Source organism: Malaya genurostris, chromosome 2 (genome assembly GCF_030247185.1).
Source record: "Malaya genurostris strain Urasoe2022 chromosome 2, Malgen_1.1, whole genome shotgun sequence".
Taxonomy (NCBI): Eukaryota; Metazoa; Arthropoda; class Insecta; order Diptera; family Culicidae; genus Malaya; species Malaya genurostris.
In genome coordinates this window covers 323035804-323055317 of record NC_080571.1, presented here as the reverse complement: position 1 = coordinate 323055317, position 19514 = coordinate 323035804, and the positions used below count along the sequence as shown (strand labels likewise).

The window sequence follows — 19514 nt, the reverse complement described above, 5'->3', positions numbered from 1 at the left end:
GTGTGTGTGTCCGTCCGTGTGTGTGTATGTAACAAAAATATGCACTCACTTTTCTCAGTGGTGGCTGTGCTGATTTTCATAAACTAAGATTCAAATTTCGGTTCCGGAGATATAGGATGATATGTACCAAAAAAAATGGAAAAAATATGCACTCACTTTTTTCAGAGATGGCTTAACCGATATTCACAAACTAAGCTTCAAATAAAAGATATTATGGTACCATAGCCTGCTATTGAATTTCATTTGGATCCGACTTCCGGTTCCGGAGTTATGTGGTAATATGTGAAAATTGGAGAAAAAGTTTCCCGATTTTCGCAAACTAAGATTAAAATGAAAGGTCTTGTAGTTTTTTAAAACTTTGTAAAATATTTTATCTGGATCAGACTTCCGGTTCCGGAACTAAAGAGTGATAAGTGGAAAATCACCAATTTCATGAGTAACGAACGATGGATAAAAACAGGTACAAATCCCATAAATCTGTCTGATAAATTTTCTAGTTTGCAGAGCTTGTTAGTTTGTGAGCCTAAAAACTTAATTCGGCACTACTGGCCCCACTTCGATTTCTCTGCGATGCTTGAACCGATTTCCACAAATCTTGATTTGAATTAAAGCTCATCTTATCTATGAAGCTGCTGTGAAATTTCATCCGGATCCGACTTTCGGTTTGGGAGTTATAGGGTACAGTGTGTTCAATATTGTACACTGTCACTTGAACCGGCGAAACAAAACACGTGAAAAATTTTCTAAACTGGTCTCAAAACTACACAAATCGATAGCCATTATCAGTAGGCAACTAAACAAACTGATTCCGGCTATCCTGATTCCCGGTATCCGGTTCCGGAAGCACCGGAAATAGTGGTCATATATACCAGAATGGATCTCACTCACTTTTCTCAACGATGGGTTTGACCGATTTCCACAAACTTCAAAGATTCAAATGAAAGATCTCAAGGTCCTATAGGGAATTCCTGAATTTCATACGGATCCGAGTTATAAGGTAAAGTGTGTTCAATATTGTACACCGTCACACCGGCGAAACAAAACCTTTATTCCCAATCTTAGGGTTCCGGTGCTGGAAGTACATTTTGAACAGAATACCACATTATTATATATGGGAAAGGCATCATTACACCACTAGGTGGATCAAAACTGGTTTTCTAGATGTGTCCATTTTTTGCCTAAAACATTACCGAAAGCAACACCAAATCAATCTAACAAACCGTTTATGAGACATTGCTTTTCAAAAATTTTCTGGGATGATTCAAATGAATTTTTGAAAATTTTCTGGGATGATAGATCATGCAAATTTTCATAAAGAATACACCGAAACCTCCATTTACGAACTAAACGGGGGTTCGTAAAAAGAGGTAGTTCGTAAAAAAAGTTTACGTTATTTGGGATTTGGTTCGTAAAAAAAGTTTACGTTATTTGGAATTTACTTCGTAAAAAAAGTTTTGTGGAAACCGCGCATCATATGTTTATTTTCGGAACGGATGTGAAGAGTAAGTGCAAGAAAATGATGTTTGGGCTCGTTTCAAAATCCAAGATGGCGGCTTCCGGTTTATTGAGATTGCCTAAAACCCCTAACAATATGGGTATCTTCGGAACGGAATTGATGAGTAGATGTCGGAAAACGATGTTTGAAGTGGTTCTGAAATCCAAGATGGCGCCTTCCGGTTTGTTGATATTGCTTGAAATCCCTTACAATATGGGTATTTTCGGAACGGGATTGATGAGTAGATGTCAGAAAACAATGTTTAAGGTGATTCTTAAATCCAAGATGGCGACTTCCGGTTTTTTTTGTATTCCTTGAAAACCCTTGCAATATGGATATTTTCGGAACGGAATTGATGAGTAGATGTCAGTAAACGATGTTTGAGGTAGTTTTGAAATTCAAGATGGCGACTTCCGATTTGTTGATATTCCTTGAAAACGCATACATAATGGGTATTTTCAAAACGGGATTGATGAGTAGATGTCAGAAAACAATGTTTGAGGTGATTCCAAGATGGCGACTCCGGTTTTTTTATATTCATTGAAAACCCTTGCAATATGGATATTTTCGGAACGGGATTGATGAGTAGATGTCAGAAAACGATGTTTGAGGTAGTTTTGAAATTCAAGATGGCAACTTCCGGTTGGTTGATATTCCTTGAAAACCCTTACAATATGGGTATTTTCGGAACGGAATTGATGAATAGATGTCAGAAAACGATGTTTGAGGTAGTTTTGAAATTCAAGATGGCGACTTCCAGTTTGTTGATATTCCTTGAAAACCCTTACAATATGGGTATTTTCGGAACGGGATTGATGAGTAGATGTCAGAAAACGATGTTTGAGGTAGTTTTGAAACTCAAGATGGCTACTTCCGGTTTGTTGATATTTCTTGAAAACTCTTACAATATGGGTATTTTCGGAACGGGATTGATGAGTAGATGTCAGAAAACAATGTTCGAGATGATTCTTAAATCCAAGATGGCGACTTCCGGTTTTTTATATTCCTTGAAAACCCTTGAAATATGGATATTTTCGGAACGGAATTGATGAGTAGATGTCAGACAACGATGATTGAGGTAGTTTTGAAATTCAAGATGGCTACTTCCGGTTTGTTGATATTCCTTGAAAACCCTTACATAATGGGTATTTTCAGAACGGGATTGATGAGAAGATGTCAGAAAACAATGTTTGAGGTGGATCCAAGATTGCAACTTCCGGTTTCTTGATATTCCCTGAAAACCCGTACAATATGGGTATTTTCGGAACGGGATTTATGAGTAGTTGTCAGAAAACGATGTTTGAGGTGGTTCTTAAATTTTAGACGGTAACTTCCGATTTGTTGATATTCCATGAAACCCCTTACAATATGGGTACTTTCGGAAAGAAATTTAAATGTAGATGTCGGAAAATTATATTTGAGGTGGTTTTGAAACGCAAAACAGTGACTTCCGGTTCATTAGTATATTTTGAAAGTTTTTGCCATTTTCCTTTAACTTGGTATTCCTTTAAAACACTGTACCGTTCCGAAAATATCCATATTGTAAGGGTTTTCAAAGAATATCAAAAAACCGGAAGTGGCCATCTTGAATTTCAAAACTACCTCAAACATCGTTTTCTGACATCTACTCATCAATTCCGTTCCGAAAATACTCATATTGTATGGGTTTTCAAGCAATATCAACAAACCGGAAGTCGTCATCTTGGATTTCAGAACCACTTCAAACATCATTTTCCGACATCTACTCATCAATTCCGTTCCGAAAATACCCATGTTGCAAGGGTTTTCAAGGAATATCGACAAACCGGAAGTCGCCTTCTTGGATTTAAGAACCACCTCAAATAACGTTTTCCGACATCTACTCATTAACCACGTTCCGAAAATACTCATATTGTAATGGTTTTCGAGGAATATCAACAAACCGAAAGTCGCCATCTTGAATTTCAAAACTACCTCAAACATCGTTTTATGACATTTACTCATCAATTCCGTTCCGAAAATACTCATATTGTATGGGTTTTCAAGAAATATCAACAAACCGGAAGTCGCCATCTTGGATTTCAGAACCACTTCAAACATCATTTTCCGACATCTACTCATCAATTCCGTTCCGAAAATACTCATATTGCAAGGGTTTTCGAGGAACATCATTCAACCGGAAGTCGCCATCTTGGATTTCCAAAATACCTTAAACATCATTTTCCGGAATCTACTCTTTAAACCCGTTCCAAAAATACCTATATTGTAGTAGTTTCCATGGAGTCGGAAATCGCTTTCGATGAATGACAAAACCTCTTTTTAAGAAGTAGGTTCGTAAAAAAAGTTTACGTTATTTGGGATTTGATTCGTAAAAAGAGGTACGTAAAATAAGGTAACGTATAGAAAGTGTTCGTAAACGGAGGTTTGGGTGTACTTATGCAAAATTTGATCCAAATCACAAACATACAAAACTAAATCGATCTTTGATTGCATAATAAATTTTTCAATTATGTATTGAAAAACCTTCACATTCCTCATTTTAAAGACATTTTACTGGTAGACTTTGACATTTTCGTTATCGTTTTTAAATTATCCTCAAATCTAGAGGAGCAACGCTCCAAAATTTTGCTAGTGTGTCGTCAAATTTCGAACTACTCGCAGGTGAAGTTGGTGTAATTGTGATGTATGTTCAAATTAACTGTCACATTCGAGTGTTTGGAGAACGTTTAACGGTAGCAAAGCTGACTGGATTGGAGGGAATAGAAAATCGGAGGCAGCATTTTAAGACTTAGTAATTTTTCCACAGTGTCATTTCGCTAAAAGCCTAAGCTAGGTCCTTTGGTTTGAATTGAATCTGAACGAACGATATCGAGGCTTGATAGCAAAAATGTACTTATTTCAGACACCGAAGCAATTTTTAGGATTATTGTATGATTGGAGAAATAATTCTGACCAAAACTTCTTTATGATATAAATATTAAATTTATTCCCATTCAAGTGCTGCCTTGAAAGGCGATGACCCGATTTGCATCCATCTTCAATATTGATGTTCACTAGTTTTACGATATCAGTGTCTTGTATCCTGCTATCTCAAACATGTTTACTAAATTAAACGCTCATACCATACTGATGGTCCATACCACATTCGAAACAGTGTCAAGTTTTCAAAAGGCTGTACAGACCAGAAATGTAAATACAGCCCACTATGAAATGTAAATAATGGCATCTCCATCAAATGCCTTTCACCTGTAATTACCTTGTTTGGTTCCGAAACATCCAAATTAGCTGTATAAACCAGTCCACTCTACAAACCCGTCGCCTCCGAATGTGTGTGTGTGTGCCGTGCCGTGCGACGTAATCCTCCCTGAGGGCTTTAGGCCCCCTGACTGGACTGGGACTTATCATCGCTGGTCGTGAAGCACCAGGTTAAGAAGTGGACTACTTGGGGCCTGGCCATCCTCCTGCTGGCACTGACTGACAGACTGGGGCTGACTGAGACAGCGAGTGTGTTGATCTGATTACCAATTCTTTGTTGTTTTAGGATCTTAAGTGAGTGAGCATGTAACGTTTAACGTCGGTGTGAGGCAGTTCACGGTTCTGATTGACAACCCATTAATCTACATTCCTGATGGCCATCGATTCGATGGTGTATGAAAACGCTTTTTTTTATCGGAGCTAACGATGTTCGGGCGCCAGCTGGTTCCAAAAAGACAATTACTTTGGGGCTGACCGGTTCGGACCTAAATGTTTTCCGCAAAACCGGACGGAAAACTCGATGGTCGAAACTGTTCGGTGTCTGGCAAATGAAGGAATTATGTCTTAGCGAACCGGGGTCCGATTACAGGTCGAGATGGGCGTTGTTTGTCGCATGAATGAAAGGTATGAAAGTATGAGAAGCGGGCGATAATTAAAGCTTAATTGTTGTAAATTAAAATAAATAAATCAAATTATTCATATATACCATCTAAATCATATACTTTGAATAAAAATTTAATTTTATCCTCTGCAGACTGGCCGGCAAACTGATGCATGGCATCGATAAACTCCTGTCGGTGGGGAAGAAGGGTGAAAACAAACAAGTGAAGATCAAAGTGATAAAACGAATGAAAGTAATCAACGGTTTCGGTAAAAGGTTTCACGGTGCTTACCTGCAGTGAAATTGATCCGGAGTTGTCCTTGTCGAAGATCTGAAACACGCGTTCCGTGAAGAAAGGCTGCAACAAGATAATGAATGGTGTATAAGAAAATTCATCGCACTGCTGCTGATGCTTTTGCTTTGTCGCGCTTTCTGCACTGTCGCTAGATTATCTTACATTTTTGGATGTCACGATCTTTTTGAACTCCTCCCGCCGGATTTCCTTCTCGTTCCCAACCGTTTTGATGAATAGCTGCTCCAGCCGTTCCAGTGAAGATTTATCGAAGCCGGTTCGCGGCCTGTGAGCGGAACAGATTGCAAAAATTATATAATGAAAAAATTTATGTATGCATAAATAATTGCTGCATCATTTGGGATGGTTGTTATTATAATCGTTGATCGGCAAGGGCATAAATTATAGCGTTAGGTGCTCTAGTTTCGGTTGCAAATATTCCCTCTGAGCTGCTGGATCGGATCGCAGTCATGTACCAAAAAGCCATATCTCAAGCCGTCAATCTCTACGACGACGCTTGCGTGCATGCATTAGCTGTTTTATTTTATAGATCAATCTGATTGATAGGGAAATCCTTAACTACATACCGCGTGTCTGTGAGGTGAGATTGGCCCCAAAGGCCTTGTCTACCACCAATTGGCTTCTAATTTGCTTCAATCTCGCAATCTTTAGTAAGATGCAACTATAAATTATAAAAGAGTCGCTAATCTGCGAATATTTGCTGACACACGCACGCACACTCTCTTTCTATTTCCTTCGGCATTCGTGATCAGCGGTTTGTTGTTCATTAAAGCAGTGGTCTTCCAAAGCTTCGATCAAACCTGCGCTCAACCTGATGTTCGTGACCACTTCTGACAGATATGAGACATTGCTTGGTTCGAGTCTTCCTCTTCTGCCTCTATGCCGTAGGATGAATATTTTGGTTCATTAAATTTGTTGTTAATGTTGGCTAAGTCGTTCGGTAAATATACTAAAGAGAATGGTGGTCACGAAATTGCGTGATCTAAGAAGAGCTGTTAGACTCAGAGATTATGGTAGCTGAATGACCTAACATTGTATCTCACGCCGAAGGAACCCATTGCGATTGCTTTTATAGGGGATGTTAAAATTGCTCGTGTCTCCATAAGACAAGTGGAAGGATTAACTCTAGTGGCAGTTTGGAAGTAACACGAAACATGATCCAATTATTCCAGGTGAAGGTTGTGGGAATCTGACTGGCGACGATCATCAAACCGGTCTGATTAATCAAATTTGAGTTGCTTATGAAGCACGAAGACGATCTTTGTTGAAGCTAACTTCGATCTGTTTGTGCGACCAGTCAACATTTCAGCTGCTAACTAAGGATGGTAGTTATAATCAGTCGCTTCTATCTCAGTCACGGTTTGGTTGCACGGAGAAGTGTTGAAGTGTTCAATATTGTACACCGTCACTTAAACCGGCGAAACAAAACACGTAAAAAAAATTCTAAACTGGTCTCAAAACTACACAAATTGCTAGTCATTATCAGTAGGCAACTAAACAAACCGACTCCGGCTATCCTGGTTCCCGGTATCCGGTTCCGGAAGTACCGGAAATAGTGGTCATATATACCAAAATGGATCTCACTCACTTTTCTCAATGATGGTTTGACCGATTTCCACAAACTTAGATTCAAATGAAAGGTCTTCCGGTCCCATACGGAATTCCTGAATCCGGATGAACCAACTTCCGGTTCCGAAATTATAGGGTGAAGTGTGTTCAATGTTGTACATGATGAAAGAACAAATCGCAGTAGCAGTTGATTAATTGACAATATGAAGTTTAAGACCATTTCTGGCCCAGTCAGGCTGAACCGTAAGAATACGACGAGGTGTTGAAGATCAGGCCCAATAGCTGTTTATTCTTTCAAGAATCTGTAGGACACGAACGATGGCAAGTAGCGCGAAGAAAGCTGGGATCGTTCAATTCGCTGGAGATGGATTCGATACATGGAAGTTCCGAGTCGAAACTCAAATGTCGGCTCATGGAATACGGGAAATTCTGGAAACAGATGCTCCGACAGAAACGGCTACTGAAGCGACGAAAAAAGTGTTTAAGGAAATGGACGAAAAAGCAAAGGCTTTGCTGGTTTCGTTCATTGCAGATAGTCACTTGGAATATGCGCGGGATAAAACTGCTACTAAATCGATGTGGCAGTCCTTGGAGCAACGTCTGTCAAGAAAGGATTTGCAGCTCAAACCTATATCCGTCGTTCGCTTGCAATGCTACGGATGGAAAAAGGAGACGCTCTCAAGGATCATTTTCGTAACTTCGATGAACTTGTGAGACAGTTGAAGGACGCAGGGGCGAAACTGACGGAATTAGACCAGGTGAGCCAGCTTTTCATTTCGCTGCCGGCATCATATGACGTTGTAACCACGGCAATCGAAAACCTGGAAGAAAATCAGCTTACCCTAGCCATAGTGAAGAGTCGTTTGCTAGCTGAAGAGCAAAAACGACATGGACGAGACTCAAGCGGTGGAGTCTCAAATCGATCTGATGGAACTGTATTAGCAGTGAAAACTGGGAATCATAAGAAAGTTTTTCGTAAGCGTAAAACAAAATTTGCTGGAAAGTGTTATGGTTATAGGAGGTTATAAGAGAAGCTTTGAAGAAAGATAATTTCTACTACATAACGCTGGAGGTGGAAAACGTGCACACGGCCTTGGTAACAGGTGAAGAAATATGCATCACGAATTGTGGCACAAGCGCTACGGCCATTTGAGCTATAGAAATCTCCAGAAACTACAACGATTGGAAATGGTCAGTGGAATGGATAAACTGAAGAAAGACGAAATGTTTTGTTAAACCGGTGCTGAAGCAAAACTTATACGGTTACCATTTAACAGCTCAAAACCGCGAACAAGTAGACCGCTGGAGAGAGTTCATACAGACGTTTGCGGGAAAAGTACTCCAGCTACGATAGAAGGTTATCAATATTTTGTTACGTTTTTGGACGACTTCACGCATTTCGCAGTTGTTTACCTTATGAAATCTAAGGATCAAGTGTTCGAATATTTTAAGAATTATCAAGTAATGGCTACTGCAAAATTCGGACTACAAATAGCAAGCTTGCGATGTGATATTGGGCGTGAATACTTCAGCAAACATCAGTTAGACTACTACAAACAGCATGGTATCCAAGTAGAGTCATCGGTCGGTTATACGCCTCAGCATCACAGAGTTGCTGAACGATTTAATCGCACTATTACCGAGAAGATGCGAGCGTTATTGGTCGAATCAGGAGTTCCTAAGTACTTCTGGGGTGAAGCGCTGTACAATACTGCACGGAACGCCCGAAATTAGCTCTGCGCCTAATTCGTATTACTGTTTTTGAATTAGTTGATTTTAACAACAAAATTTTCAAAATAACTATAAAATTAGTTAAAATTGAGAATTTACTTTGCTGAAGAAAACTCTTATTTTTAGAGAACTTGTCATGGAATCATAATTTTCTTCAAATCGAACGAACACAATTTTTCCAAACGCTTTAACCATCGATGTTGTTTTCATTGACATTTTGAAGCGACGTGAACAGATTTCAACTAAAAAATGTTGATTTTCCATTGCGATTATTGTTTTGCCTTCAGCTGTCTTCGCATTTGACAGCATTCAAAGCAACACATTTTTTAACTACTTGAATATACGCAAGTCAAAAACCATATTGGTTGAATCAAAAAGAAATTAGTTGAATCAACTATCGCAAAAATCAAAAACTGCGATATCGTTATTTTATGATCGGAGGGTTTTCCGTGTAGTGAACCCATTTCGTTTTCTTAAAGATGACTTACGCAATCAAAGCACTGTTGTATGTTATGCATAAACAATCTCTTGGTTTCTTTCAAAAATCGAAGAGAAAAATTTTGAATAGAATACCACAATATCATATGTACATGAGAAAGGCATCATTACACCACTAGGTGGATTAAAACAGGTTTTTTTTTATTGATTTTCAAGTTATGTTATTTCCAAATCGCCAGTAAAATTTTATTATACTTGATGGTTGTTTTTTGTTACAGGTGAAACAGTGAAATTTTACAGTTTTTTTTCTAACTGTGCATATCTGCTTATGGAAATTTCGGTTTGAACACTAGGGTTCCGTATAAATCGTTTGTCACCTACGATCATCAACTGGTCGCATACTACTAACATATTGATAAAAACTATTCACTATGGGAAGCCTTGTGAGAAACTGGACAAGTCATCTACATCCAAGGGTAACTATATTATATTTCAGCACTATATTTAAATTTTATCCATCACTAGTAAGTGTGTCAATAAATATTTGAAGTATAAACTTAAATATTTACAATTTGGTACCATTTCTATGAATCGAATGATAAGCAGTTTTTATTTAGATGTCTTTGTTTTCACATTGAATCGAAGGCCAAAACACTCGGTACACTGTCTTGGGACGGACATCGAACCACTACTGAAGTGGTCATTTGAGTGAACCCAAAGCACTTTAACCGAATTTCACACTTACTGCAGTAGTTCATGCGCGGGTTTATTAAACTTGGATACTCTGGCGGAAAACAGTCGGCTTCTTTCTATGTTGATTGACTCTCCCTAGTCGACGATGGACATTCGGCTGCGAATGAATTCGTTGGCGCACCACAAGAGCCCATCATCTTTGCAGTCAAGTGCGTCATCCGGTTTTCAGCACAGCCGACCACTCGGACAGGAATGAATGGTTTCTTTTGATAGTGTCCCTTACTGGAAACGTCGTAACGCTCGGTTAGATACGGATTACAATTCGATTAATTGTCTGCAAAAAATAAAAAATCTGCGTTGGGGGTATCGAACACTTCGGTCTATTATTGGATGAGCACACTTTGTCGGCTTTCGGTAAAATTATTGCACCGTTCCATTTGACGGGTAATAGGATTGAAATTTTCGGATGTCGGATAGCCGGTCTCCGGAAAAGTAATTTCACCAACATATTTAGTTGCTTTGATGTTGTCCCTGTAATTGTACGCCAAATTTAATCTGACTCAACACCAGATAGACTGCTCGTTACCCTTTTCAATCACGTTCGCTTGTTAGACGAAATTCCTCCGTCCATAATGATCTGTCATTTCCGTCATTGTCGCCTCATCCTTCAAGAAGCTTTGGTGTTGCCACACGGCAAAAAAAACGGCTGTACACCGGGGAAGATGAGTGGTATTTACACACCGCGACCGCGCTCATTTCACATTCATCGACCGTAAGGCTATCAATCTCTCTATCAGCTCAACCTACGCACCCGTGTGGTTGTAATTTTTTCTGCCACCTAGCAAAAACTGATCATCTATCCATTTACGCGTTCCTTCGTCTCGTGTCATCTCAGACGGCGAGTGGCTCTTGTACTGCTGCTCCGGGAAAGTTGTGCATGGTCATGATCTTCGTGGGATGTTGGTACCGACGATGAAGACAGCAATGGCGATGACGATGACGATGATGATGACGATGATGATGATGTTGATGAGAAGGAGTTTTGTCCATTTCAACTCAAGCATCGAGCCAAGAAAGTCATCCATCTCGATCACGATCTTGTTGACTTTACCTGTTGCTGTAGGCCACTATCCATAGTAATGGCAAGTGTTGGCTGGTAGTTGCTTGGGCGTTATTTTTGTGTGAGCGCCACAGACCGACCGACAGCCACTGACTAACCGTTCAACCATACCAATGATAGGATTGGAATTCCTGTTCGAGCAGGTCTTAGTCTCGGTCTCTTGGCCGTAGCCGGGACGATAAAATCCATAATTTATGCAACGTAATGCCTCCACCACAAGTGCTACCGTTTCAGGTCGAACGCTACCGGTAATGTTTGCTGCTGCTGGACGTTCGTCAACTCGGCTATAGATTACCGATCGTACCGTTTTAACGAACATTTACGCATATCTCGGCTTGTCGATCGGTTATAGATTTGTGTCTCACTCTAGCAAGACTATTTGCTGAGGATGTTAGCAGTACGCAGACTTTGCGAGACTGTTATTAGCTGAAATAGCTACCCTTGTTTGATTGATGTCAAGCATTATGCTCTATCTTGCACATCTTCTTCTAAGAGAATCAATATTCCACATTGAAAGTACATAGAAGATTTTTTGTATTCACAATCATGAAATGTTTTATAAATTCTATGGATCTGAGTCATGATTTATCGATGGAACTGATTTACATTATCATTTATTTAGTAAATTAGATGATTAGGACGTATTACCAACCTACAATTTCACTTCACTTAGAAGTTGGTTTCCTGAAGAATTAATATTATTATGAGATAATAGTGTTTTCGACTGATGTGAGTATTTTCAGGCCAACGGGGTGTGTCTTAACGAATTGTTGAGGCAGCTTGACAATAATCCAGTTTTGACTCAATCAAGCCGTTTCCTTGAAGCAGGTTTCGGAACTACACGGAAAACCCTCCAATCAAAAAAATCACGATCTCGCAATTTTTTATTTTTGCAGTTGTTGTTTTAACTAATAATTAGTTGATTCAACAAATTTGCTATTTGATTTGCACACATTGAAGTAGTTGAAAAATATGTTGTTTATAATGCTGTCTAATATCAAAAACAGCACAAAGCAAAACAAAGATCGCAATGAAAAATCAACCATTACTTTAGTTGAAATTTAAACGCGTTTCTTAAACATTTTCATGCAAACGAAATTCGCTTATTACACGTTTGTAAAACTCGTGAAGAGTAACTTTTAAATGATAGTAAATTAATGTTTATCATAACACTAGTTGTCAGAATATAAATGTGATGATAAATTATCTACATCTTTACTGCTTAGGTGTTACAAGAAGAAACGATTGATATAAAGTAGTGCTATGCACAGAACTGATAGCCGTTAGATATATTGCAATTAACAAAACGTGTTTAACCAAAACTAGAACCCAGTGAATTGTATGCGTTTGAATTTTGGTCTTAAAATCAACTTGATTCTCCATCGTGAAATGCATGTTAATGAATGAGCATCTTGTTATCTTCAAGTCATGTACAAAATTGTATGAACAAAGTGATTAAATTGAAAATGTTTAATATTCATTCATATAATCTGCAGAAACTGTAAGTTGCAATGGTCAAAAAATAAAAATCAGTACATTCGGTTCGACTTTTTGTTCGTAAGTAATATAGTGGTCACAATTAGAAAGTTTCGTTGACACCAGCACTACTAAAAGACAGTATATTAAAAACACAAATTTAAAATGGTTTCAATGAATAATTCATTTAATATAAAGCAAGGACTGAGAAAGGTTTTATCATACCGATAGATGGAAGGTAATATCATTTTTCTGCTTCATTAAAAATAATACTTGGCTTGATAAGATATGAGTGTGATCCTTTACCGAAAACTAAAAATTAAAAATAAATTTTAGGAACATAGGATCTCATTAGACTTTGAATTGATATACAGGGTCCGGTACTCGAAGTGTAACCAACTTCAGACCTTCGAGCCTGGCGTCAAGGTAAATGCGACATATTATCGGGAAAGTATTCTGGAGGTTGCTTTGAAGCCGTGGGCAGACAAACATTTCGGTGGCAGACCATGGACGTTTCAGCAGGACTCGGCACCGTCTCACAAAGCTCGAGTGAACCAAGAATGGCTGAAAAACAACGTTCCGAACTTCATCACGTCCACACAATGGCTCTCGAATTCACCAGATGCGAATCCAATGGATTATTCTCTTTGGGCCATTTTGGAGAGCAAAGTCCGAACTAAAAGATACACCAGTCTCGAGGCGCTGAAAAAAGTTATTGTCCGCGAGTGGGCCAAAATACACCTGCAAGTCACATTCGGGCAGCTTGCGATTCGTTTTTTGACCGTCTCAAGGCCATAGTCAAGGCAAAAGGTTGTCATATCGAGCAAAAGTGAATTGATTCTGAATTTTGTATTATTTTTACACATTTTGTACTTTGAATTAAGTAAAGGTAATTTTCCAAACTGAATTTATGGCCTTTTTAATTGGTTACACTTCAAGTGCCGGACCCTGTACTAGTTTTTTCGCAAATCATTGAAAAAAATTTCATTGAAAAAATCAGAACGTATATCAATGAGGAATATTTTATTGTCATTCAAAATCAATCATTTTGCTTAAGTTGAAAAAACTAATCGTAATATCTAAAACAACTAAACCCGATTTATTATTCAACTCACATAACTGTTAAATCAAAAACAAGGTCGGTTGTTGTAACTAAAATCTTTATTGAAATAGAAAGGTGTGTGTCTTGACTAACTGACAGCATCTTTTTTTTCAACCAAAAATTTTGTTATTTCAACCATCGTTTCTGTTGATCGAAAAACAAAAATGACAGTTTAGAAAAAACAACAATCGATTAGTTGTACTAAATTTTAACCAGTCAAATTCAGAAAAACAACTAATAATTTGACTGTTTCACGATCGCGAGGGGTTCCGTGTGCAAGATGAATACTCAGATCACAATTGCCATATTGCTCTGGTTGTTACAACTAAATGTATCTGTTGATTATTCCATATCCATTTGGACAAACAGAATTGTTGTTTTCGAGTTTTTTTGAGACCTGCAAAAAGGTAGTAGTCGCTGCGGTAAATATGGTGTATGTCTCATCAATTCGAAGTGACACGGATTGTGTTGGCGAAAGGGCACTTTTGTCTTCTTGATTTGAAGTCATTTCTCACCGATTTCGTTCCTCATAGTATTACCTTTTCCAAGGTAGTTGATGAACAAGATTCCACGAGCATGCCAAAATACGGAGACCATAACCGTTCTCATGGTTCTCATCGACTGAAGTTCACGCGGGTTACAACCGTTATGACTCCGGAGTGTAGTGATGGATCCAGGTTTCGTCCATTGTCACATATAGATGCAAAAAAATCCGGTTTATCTCTACGAAACAGCTCCAAACAGCGCTGAGCAAACGCGGGATTCTCTTTAACAATAGCTTCCTCATATGCAAACGTTCATACAAAATAGTGTGCTCACTGAAGAATGATCTCATTGAGATGTCGGCTATCGTACGCTATTTTGATGTCAGCTATCTCACGGTACATCAAACGGTTTTCAAACACGATTTGGTGTACTTTTTTCATGGTTTTCGTTTTCAGTGTCAGCCAAAGAATGGTTGTTTTTGATGGAGTCCACGTAGGCCCGTCTTGACCGTTCAATGCATAGGACACTGGTCTTACAAGCCAGTTATCGTATGTTTGAGACCCGGCCTGGAAGGATTCTTAGTTTTAGTAGAATCGTAGTACTAGCCATGCAATGTTTCCTGAATCGGCTGCGAAGTAATAAGTGCACTAACTTTTCTCAGAGATGGCTGAACCGATTTTCACAAACTTAGATTCAAATGAAAGGTCTTGAGGTCCCATAAAAATTCCTGAATATTATTTGGATCCGACTTCCGGTTCGAGAGTTATGGGGTAAAATGTGAAAAAAAGAAGACCGATTTTCACACCCGACCGGATCCGGAAATATAGGGTAAAGTGGGTTAAAAATTGTATACCATCACCGAAAATAGGGAAAACCCTTAAAAAAATTCTAAATCAACCTCAAATCTTTTCCAATTGATAGTGTTTATCAGTAGATGGTCAAACAAACCGATTTCGGTTATTCTTTTAAGAATCGAAGACAATTATTTTGAAGAATACCACAGTATTATATATGATAGTATGATTGATATGAGAAAGGCATCATTACACCACTAGGTGGATTAAAACAGATTTTTTTTTTGTTGTAGAATGTCTTTCAATTGGATAAAAATTTTTAGAGATAACACCAGATCTCCACGATTAATACCATGCAATTTGATTTTGGAAATTTCAAAACTTTTTCCAGAAAGACGAGATTTTATTAAATCTTTATGTCTCATGCAATTTTATTGAAGTCTATTCGCATAAAAAAAATCTCGAATTCGGACTTTTATTGTACACCGAACCCACCTCCCTCCCTTTCCCCACTGTGGTAAATTTGCAAGATTCACCAACTTCTGAGGCTCAACTGAGTGGACAAATAAACATAAGCCAATTGTAGCGGATCAGGGTCATGTCGCTGAAAACCATTTCGCCGAAAGCCGTTTCGCCGAATGTCATTTCGCCGAATGGGCCACTTCGCCGAATGTCATTTCGCCGAAAGCCATTTCGCCGAAAGGGTCATTTCGCCAATTCCTGCAATTGTCTTAAAATCGTAATGGGAATCGATTTAAAATGAAGACAAATTAAAGATGATAACGTTAACGCCCGTTTTGTTGACCTACAATTGTACTTCTTGAATAAAGATTGAACGGAGTTCCCAAAAAAACTTTTTGACTACTATGTTAATCATCAAAGCAATTCCATAGGTATCTACCAAGCAAATGTATGTGGTATTTTCCGTTTACTAAATAAAAAACCTATTTTAATCCACCTAGTGGTGTAATGATGCCTTTCTTATATTACTTATTACATCGTAAATATAACCGTGAAATTCGCAAAAACAACTGTTTATTGAATAGGAATAGGATAATTTGTTCGGATCTAATCTCACAAACTCTATAAATCCTGTTTAACCTGTAGTTCCGGAACCGAAAGTAGTACCCACAACAAATTAAGGAATTCCGTATGAAACTGTAAGACTTTTGTTTCGAACCTATAAGTTTGTGAAAATCTATTCGGCCATCTCCAAGAAAAGTGAGTGAGATCCTTTTTGCAGTTTCTAATCACTATTTCCAATTCTCCCGAAACCGGATTCAGATGAACGGAATAGACGAAGTTGGTTCGTTTGCTACCAACAAATATGACCTACAAATTGGAACAGTTTTGAACGTAGTTAAACTTATACTTACTATCTCATGTTCTATTTCGTTTAAACTAATTAAACTAAATCTAACGAAACGAACCTGCGTTTCTGTTACTACTGCGTGCTAAACAGAATGAAACATGTAGTAGGATTGTTATTATTATTATTATTGACATCACTACACAACGTGTACGAAATAGAACAAAGCACGCCTTGTTCGTTTTGTGTGTTCTTCTTCTTTCGGTGTTGTACATATTGTCACTCTATATGGCGATTTGAAAACTTTGACACTCATCGCCCTGTAACTGCGGAACCGGAAGTCGGATCCGGATGAAATTTCACAGTAGGTTTAAAGACAGTATGAACTTTAATTGAAATCAAGATTTGTGAAAATCCAGTAGTGCCGAATTAAGATTTTATGCCCACAAACTAACAAGCTCTGCAAACTAGAAGAATTTATCAGACAGTTTTATGGGATTTGTACCTGTTTTTAACCATCGTTCGTGGGAAAATACTAATAAAATTGGTAATTTTCCATTTATCACGCTTTAGTTCCGGAACCGGAAGTCGGATCCAGATAAAATGTTCCACAAATTTTTAGGGTATTATAAGACCTTTCATTTGAATCTAAGTTTGCGAAAATCGGTTGAGTTGTTCCAGAGATAATTGAGTGTAAACTTTTTCTCAAATTTTCACATATTACCATATAACTCCGGAACCGGAAGTCACATTCAAACAAAATTCAATAGCAAGCTATGGGACCATAATACCTTTCATTTGAATCTTAGTTTGTGAAAATCGGTTCAGCCATCTCTGAAAAAAGTGAGTGCATATTTTTTTCACTTTTTTGGTACATACATCCTATATCTCCGGAACCGGAAGTCGGATCGGAATGAAATTCAATAGCAGGCTATGGGACTATGAGACCTTTCATTTGAATCTTTGTTTGTGAAAATCGGTTCAGCCATCTCTGAGAAAAGTGAGTGCTTATTTTTGTTACATACACACACACATACACACACACACGGACGGACGGACACACACACACACAGACATTTGCTCAGTTCGTCGAGCTGAGTCGAATGGTATATGACATTCGGCCCTCCGGGCCTCGGTTGAAAAGTCGATTTTCACAGTGATTGCATAGCCTTTCTATATGAGAAAGGCAAAAATATTTAATGCGGCTTCGCCACATCGATTTGATTCCTGTGCTGTCCCACCTCGCTACCGCTCGTTCGAACCTAACTAAAGCAAAGAAACCTAGCTTTGAGTAGACCGGGCAAACGAGGCGGTTACAGGTTTGTATGCAAGAGGCCGCCGCTTCCGACGGCGGGTCGGCGGCCAGCTTAGCCGGCGTCGCCTCGGCGGCTTTATGCCGCCGAGCTATCTTGACTTCGGTTATGTGGCTGCGCCACATCAGTTTTACAGAAGACATAACATGCTTGAGATATGACCCTTTCGGCGAAATGACCCTTTCGGCGAAATGACTCTTTCGGCGAAACGACTTTCTGCGAAATGACCTATTCGGCGAAACGACTTTCGGAAATGGCATTCGGCGAAACGACTTTCAGCGAAATGGCTTTCGGCGCAACGACCCGCTCCCATTGTAGCTAATGCTCGAGCCCACACATAGAGGGTTTAGCCAATGGGATGTGACATACGACGTATTAAAAAGTTACAAAGAGTTTACATGAGCCACATATGAATGGCTCACTCTGTATATATAAAGCACGTTTTGAGAATTGTTGAGTGATTTGCACTGGACCGTTTTAAATTAAAAAGAAACAATTTCTAGTGGCTGAATCAACAGTATATCAGTTCTGTAAGAGCTTGAACTCTAGTTAGCTCTCGTGCCTCGATCGATGCAGTCTCAAGCCTCTTTTGGTCGGGACGAAACAAAAAAAAAACAGGATAGCGTTGTGGAATATAGGAATACTTCTGAACGATCCATTCGAGTGAACAAACTCCAACTCCCCCCAATACCAGTACTTTTGAAACAAATTCTAAGATTTTATTGCAATAATGAACAAGGGAACTATGTCGTTTATTAAATTACGCGTTTTGATGGTTCTAGGTTTGTATGTCTGTGAAGCTACATATATTGAAAAATGCATCAAAATCTTCTACATTTTACCCTGCTAACTGAGACATCTTATTTTGTGGAAGTGATTACATCGCAGCTGGTAATCAAATACCATTCCTTCCATTGCCAACCGATTAAGATCTCCGGCGAGTACATGTTCGAAAATGACTGCGGACGGATTGCATTAATTGACCGGCACCCTCGGCTCAAACCGTGCTAGGTATTTTGTTGATAGCACATTTAGATATCGATTTCCCCAACTGGGGCCGGCGATCGGAGATTGGACAACTCCAGATAGATAATGATCTCTCACGGCGTGCATCAGTTCGAACGAGGGTCAGATCGGATGACGCAGATCCCTACATGGTTGGTGTGTAGAGAGTTATGTGAAGCTGTTGTTTTTTTTGTCGGTGGTCCAGAAAACCGTATTAGGAGAAAAGCAATTTTCAAATTCAACTTCTTCGCCTTGGATTGGACCGGCGACCTTCTACTGAGCACGCGGTAGTTACGTCGATTGGATTGGCAAGTGTAGATTGTATAATAAGTTTAATTGCTAGCACGGTAGCAATAATTTCGTGGAATGTTTTTAAATGCCGTTAGTTTTTTTTACGAATCGGCTTTTAATAAAGGTGCTGATCGCAAATTAGATTAGAAATGGCTCTCCTTCGGATTGATGGACTTACCTTGAGTTGGTCAGGTTCGAGATGAACTCCATAATTTGGTTGGTGGATAAGAGGTTAGTAGAATCTACGTCTATTAGCCGGTACAGCTTGTCCAAGATCTGCAACCATACGGGGAAACCGATAGAAGTAATTATTGAAAGCGGGTCCGTGTGATATAAATCGAGCTCGTTCCTGTCAATCACTTACCCCTTTAGCGTGCCATATTTGGCAAAATTTTTCGTAGCTCACAGTTCCCTCGCCACAAAGCACATACGCCACTGATTCGATCTGTTCGGCGAAATCGATTTGTTTTTCGTCCCTGGAATGACACAATAAATAATAAATGCCCATTAGTAACGCAAGAGTGCTGCAATAAATATCATCTCG

The 19514-nt window shown here is 38.9% G+C and overlaps 1 protein-coding gene across 1 annotated transcript in view; it reads right to left on the bottom strand.

Annotated features, from left to right (window-relative positions):
• Nucleotides 1-19514, bottom strand: part of LOC131431349 (NADPH oxidase 5) — a 179678-nt gene that overhangs the window by 31221 nt on the left and 128943 nt on the right. Inside the window, exons 3-7 of the mRNA XM_058597003.1 lie at nucleotides 19335-19446; nucleotides 19149-19246; nucleotides 5788-5908; nucleotides 5623-5688; nucleotides 5436-5520 (exon numbers count right to left, since the gene is read on the bottom strand). Coding sequence (XP_058452986.1) covers nucleotides 5436-5520; nucleotides 5623-5688; nucleotides 5788-5908; nucleotides 19149-19246; nucleotides 19335-19446 — 482 coding nt within the window. The remainder of the gene's footprint in view (nucleotides 1-5435; nucleotides 5521-5622; nucleotides 5689-5787; nucleotides 5909-19148; nucleotides 19247-19334; nucleotides 19447-19514) is intronic.